The sequence below is a fragment of the Vigna angularis genome, chromosome 5, assembly GCF_016808095.1.
Source record: "Vigna angularis cultivar LongXiaoDou No.4 chromosome 5, ASM1680809v1, whole genome shotgun sequence".
Lineage (NCBI taxonomy): Eukaryota > Viridiplantae > Streptophyta > Magnoliopsida > Fabales > Fabaceae > Vigna > Vigna angularis.
The window spans coordinates 6,425,069-6,431,068 of NC_068974.1; the positions used below are offsets into that span (position 1 = coordinate 6,425,069).

Sequence of the window (6,000 nt, forward strand, 5' to 3'; positions counted from 1 at the left end):
ATATACACACAATGGTAATAAGAGGAATGACTATTGATTCCAATTACTTAGTAGATGTTGATGAAAATGGAATGATATATGGAATGACACAACACCATAGACTTCACCATCAACCTAGTTACTCTAACAATTTCATTTGGGGTCATTATTCGACTTTGGTTTGGTATCCAAATCCTCCAATCTCCTATGTACAAGGTAAAATTTCTACCTTTCTTTCTCTACTTGTTATGTTTTTGATTTTTTTTTTTATAAAGTATTCATGTATTCCAACATTACTCTACCAGTTTTGAATGAAGAGTCTTGTAATTTTATGTTATTTTCTTTAAATTCTTGATTTGATTTTTTAACGGTTGATGATTTTCTACAGCTCCACCTCCTAGTGCTAATGTAAGCTCATTAGAAGAGAATACAAGAATGAGTCTCCGAAGAAGAAGACACCACCACAGATTTCTCCATCGGCAATACCGTGCGCAAGAGATCAGACGTCACTCCAACTTTCATTCCTACGTAACTGCTTCACCATATAGAGTTCCAGAAACAACAAATCATTCAAGAAGTTCTTCAATGCCCATACAAAATGCACCTAATAGAGACAACATGCATAATCTTCATCCTCCTGCGTTTCGTGTAATATGTCATTCTTTTTACTTTTAAAAATTCTTAGTCCTTAAAATCCTACTTTCTTTATCACGTATTATTCTCTTTTCTTGTGCAGGAATTTCCTTCGTATATGATCATGGACACTGATGACATGTCATACGAGACACTTTATAATGTGCAGGAATTTCCTTCATTAGGTGACCCTCATAGTGATATGCGCTTGGACATTGATGGCATGTCATATGAGGCAAGTATACTATATATGTATAGTCTGATGTTTTTTTCTATGCATATTAAAATCTTAGTTATTATGAAAAACTTTAAATTGCTAACGGTTTGAAATTGGACAACAGGAGCTTCTTGAGTTAAGTGAATGGATGAATGGCAACTCAGAAAGGGGTTTGTCAGAAGACATTATTGCAAGACATATGCAGACAAAAAGTTATCTACTACTTGAGAATTTGGGGGACCAGGAATCTGATATTTGCATAATATGCCAGGTATGAAACATAGCAACATGTATATTTTATATTTTTATAAGGTACTAGTTTATTTGTCTTTTTTATGTACTAGATTGAGGTTATACATTAAAATTTGATATATTAAAAATATGTTTTACTCTTTCTCATATTAATTGGAATGTCTGTGCATGATTTCACAGGATGAATATAAAAATAAAGAGGAGATTGGAATTCTTCAATGCGGACATGAATACCATGCAGAGTGTTTAAAGAGATGGTTACATGAGAAAAATGTTTGTCCCATGTGCAAATCAAAAGGATTGACTATTGAATAGATACGAAAAATTAAAACTACGTAATTCATTATTTTAGTGAATTCATCATTTGTTCTCGATCAAGTAATACATATTCCTAACATCGTTGTAAGAGTGAAAAACTCATTGTTTGCTATTTTCATGAACAATTACATTTATCATGTTATATTGTTGTTTAAATGTTAATCATGAAAAATTACATTCTTAATATTTTTTCTTACTTTTCATTAATGTCTTATTTCCAAGTTGCATAATATAAAGAACGGGTTTATTTCTTGAAATTTTTTGCTTTTCTTGTTGTCAATATATCATACATTAAATGGTATTAATTCGATTGCGTTTTATAAATAAAATTCTAATCAAATTAGTTGACAAGAAACAAAAAGTCATTATTAATCATTTTCATCAAGAAACTACTTAAATCTTATTTGAATAATTGGAATTAGAATTATAAGATACTTATGAAACTGCAAATATTTGGGTTTCGACAGGGGTAATAATAAATCATGACATAATACTTCATTAACAATATTAACTTAAACAAACAATTATTTAAGAATAAATCTTTTTAAAATTATATTGATTGAAAGTATACCGGTAAAGGCTATCATCTCGTTTTAATTGCTATTCAATGTTAATTGGATATGAAAGTTTTATAAAACAAACTAGTCTACCCACAGAATTTTCTATTTTTTTAATAACTGTTTTATTTTATATATAAAAATAATAAGGTAGTGAAATTTTATATAATGAAATATAATGAAAATTAAGTTATATTGTTATAATGGTTATTATCAAAATAATTTGGTAATGAATTTAAGTGACATGATAATAATTTCAGTTTTAAATAGAATAACTGAAATTGATATCACAATTTATATCATAATTTAATTCAATTTGTTGGAGTTTGAAATTAAGTTATACTATTATAAATGTTAAATCTATCCTATTTGTTAGATCAATAGTATGGTAGACAAGTGCAGTCCACTTACACATTCTAAAACACATCGCCACATTTTGCTGATATTAAGTATTAGCCTTAGATGTTATGTTAAGGATAAAGGTACTGAAGATCATTTTTATACTTTATTATTAATTATTTAATTTAAAAAATTTAGTTCTTTTCAAATATTTTTTAATAGATAAAATTATTTATTAATTATTTAATGTAAAAGATTTATATTATTTAAAATATTTTAAAAGATAAAATGGTTTCTTAATTATTTAAATTAAAAGACTTATTTCATTTAAAATATTTTTTAAGAGATAGATTAGTTTATTAATAATTTGATTGAAATAATTCTATCATTTAAAAGATTTTCTAGGAGATATGAATGTTTATTAATTATTTGGTTTTGTGTTTTGTAATTAGATTATCATGTATTATGTAAAAATAATTAAGCTTATTCTCTCTATATATCTGGATATTTTCTATCTTTATATTTTTATTATTTGTTAGGATTTGATTGAAATGTAATGATTAATAAAAGAATAATCCAAATTATAGGTGTATTATATGAAATATACCAATCAGAGTTAATGGTCATTTATGGGCAGTTAGCAGGTATACTAACAGGTATTAATAGGTCAGATTGTCTTAGGCTTTACAAATATACGCTATTAATAATTGATTATTGGGTTTGATTGCCTTAAAATATACTTCGTTAATGGTTAATCAAGATGCGTTAATGGTTAATAAGGTGTTTAACTGCCACAATCCTTATAAAAATACGATTGATGTCTAGGTAAAAGAACCTAGATCTATCCTAATAAAATAGAGACCTCTTTATGAAACATATATGACTTGAGCGTCAGAGTGTTTTCTGCAGGTCAACAACCCATCGGAGTAGATTGCATTCTCGAAGAGGATTGGACTATCGAAAGAGAGCAGAGCAAGGAAGGACGATCGACCCTCAGACCAATTCAACCGAAACAAATGGCGCCCACCGTGGGGCCGAGCGGCATTCCCATGAAACCTCGAAGAACCAGACGCGTGCTTGGTCTCGACATCGCTACTTCGGATCAATACCCAGTTTTGCAACAAGAGAAAAAAAAATTATAATAATATCAAAAGGCATGTCTTTTATTTTGAGAACTTTCAAGAAGGTTCAATCATTTACCACTCGGTCAGTTGGACCACCAACGTTCAACCTTATTAGGTTCTAATGGCTTCTCATTACAAAAAATAAGAATATTTTATATAACGCATATTTTTGTGTATAAAAATATATTGTACAGGAAGGTTCAGACCTACTTTCAACTTTGTCAGGTTCCAACGACTTTTCATTATAAATTATAATTTATAAAATATTGAAGTGTTTGCTTAATTTTGTTTAACTCATATTTTTGTGAGTAAAAGTATCCTGCACAGGAAGATTCAGTCCTATGTTCAACCTTGTCAGGTTCTAATGACTTTTTATTATAAATTATAATTTATAAAATATTAAAGTGTTTGCTTTATTTTGTTTAACTCCTATTTTTGTGAGTAAAAATATCCTGCACGCACAGGAAGGTTCAATCCTATGTTCAACCTTGTCGGGTTCTAATGGCTTTTTATTATAATTTATTAATTATAATATATTGAAGCGTTTAATTTATTTTGTTTAGTTCATATTTTGTTGAGTAAAAATATCTTGTACATGAAGGAGGTTCATACCTACGTTCAACCTTGTAAGGTCCAATGACTTTTCATTATAAATTATAATTTATAAAATATTGAAGGGTTTGTTTTATTTTGTTTAACTCTTGTGAGTAAAAATGGTTTCGTCCTACGTTCAATCTTGCCAGGTTCCAATGACTTTTCATTATAAATTAGAGTATCTAAGATATTGAAGCGTTTGATTTATTTTGTTTAACTCATATTTTTGTGAGTAAAAATATTCTACGCAGGAAGGTTTTGTTCTACGTTCAATCTTGTCAGGTTCCGATGATTTTTCATTATAAATTATAATATCTAACATATTGAAGCGTTTGGTTTATTTTGTTTAACTAATATTTTTGTGAGTAAAAATATCTTGCATAAATTATAATATCTAACATATTGAAGCGTTTGGTTTATTTTGTTTAACTAATATTTTTGTGAGTAAAAATATCTTGCACAGGAAGGTTAAGACCTACTTTCAACATTATCACCATGTTCAACCTTGTCGGGTTCTAATGACTTTTTATTATAATTTATTAATTATAATATATTGAAGCGTTTAATTTATTTTTTTTAGCTCATATCTTTGTGAGTAAAAATATAGTGCACAAGAAAGTTAAGACCTACGTTCAACCTTGTGAGGTTCCAATGATTTTTCGTTATAAAATATAATTTATAAAATATTGAAGGTAAAGGTTGTTATCTCGTTTTAATTGCTATTCAATGTTAATTAGATATGAATAGCTTTATAAAACAAACTAGTCTACCCACAGAATTTTCTATTTTTTTAATAATTGTTTTATTTTATATATAAAAATAATAAGGTAGTGAAATTTTATATATTGAAATATAATGAAAATTAAGTTATATTGTTATAATGGTTATTATCAACCAGTGTCATACCCGTGTCATCTATTTTCACACCACTCTTATTGTCAAACCACTTACACTTGAACAATGGAACAAAAAACGCGGTGTAATCAACCTCCCATATCTCTTCTATTATACCATAATATCTCATTGATCCAAGTACAGGAGATTGATCTTTTGATGTGGAAAATTGAAGTGACTCAGCTTCTAAACTGACTCCACTATTTTATACTGTGCTTTTATCATCCAAAGTCTTCGTATAGAATGTGCAATTATTGACTTCATAACCTGCACAACACACGACATCAAACTTCAAACCATTTGCAAGCCACAATAAAGTTTCAGAAGAATGTGGCTCTTTGTCAATTTCAGATTTGAACCAAGACATAAATGTTTTGTTATGCTCCATCAATTGCCATTTCTCTGATTGTCTTGGATTTTTATTCTTAACAATGGCTTTGTGTGCTTCCAAAAAAGGGATCACCTCATCTGTGTTGTTCAATATATAAAGATGCGCTTGCAACAATTCTTCGCGATCTTTTGTCACCACATTGACACCTCGGATGCTTTTACTTGTAGAAAATTTATTCAACCATGCTGTGCGAGGAACTCCTATTGGATTCGTTGATGTCATGTAATCTGAACAAAACTCGATACTTTCTTCAGCAATATACCTTTCAATCATCGAACCTTCAGGACGATATGGATTTTTAACGTACCCTTTCAAAATCTTCATATAACGCTCAATAGGATACATCCATCTTAAGTATACCGGTCCGCACAACTTGATTTCTCTAACCAAATGAACAAGTAAATGTATCATGATGTCAAAAAAAGATGGAGGGAAAAACATCTCTAGTTGACACAAGATGATAACTATCTCGCCTTGAAGTTCATCTAACTTTGTAGGATCGATGACTTTACTACATATTGACGAGAACCATGAACACAACCTGTTTATGGTGTGCCTAACATTTTTGGGCAAAATTCCACGAATAGCCACCGGTAACAACTGTTGCATTAAGACGTGACAATCGTGAGACTTCATGCCAACAAGCTTTAAGTCCTACATTGACACTAAACTCTTCATATTTGAAGAGTATCCTTGTGGTAC

General features: G+C 29.3%; 1 protein-coding gene across 1 annotated transcript; it reads left to right on the top strand.

The window, feature by feature from the left end:
* Positions 1-11: 11 nt before the first annotated feature.
* On the top strand, positions 12-1,396 carry LOC108339113 (E3 ubiquitin-protein ligase At3g02290). The gene is made up of 5 exons (XM_052878090.1): positions 12-195; positions 368-627; positions 716-847; positions 954-1,100; positions 1,262-1,396. The coding sequence occupies exons 1-5, from the start codon at positions 12-14 to the stop codon at positions 1,394-1,396; spliced, it is 858 nt and encodes a 285-aa protein (XP_052734050.1).
* The last annotated feature ends 4,604 nt before the right edge of the window (positions 1,397-6,000 follow it).

What these genes read in the sequence shown, in the direction of transcription:
- LOC108339113 (XM_052878090.1), top strand. Translation starts at nt 12, where the DNA reads ATGGTAATAAGAGGAATGACTATTGATTCCAATTACTTAGTAGATGTT. An exon ending in TCCAATCTCCTATGTACAAG is followed by an intron (nt 196 to 367) that starts GTAAAATTTCTA and finishes GATTTTCTACAG; the next exon opens with CTCCACCTCCTAGTGCTAAT. An exon ending in ATATTTGCATAATATGCCAG is followed by an intron (nt 1,101 to 1,261) that starts GTATGAAACATA and finishes ATGATTTCACAG; the next exon opens with GATGAATATAAAAATAAAGA.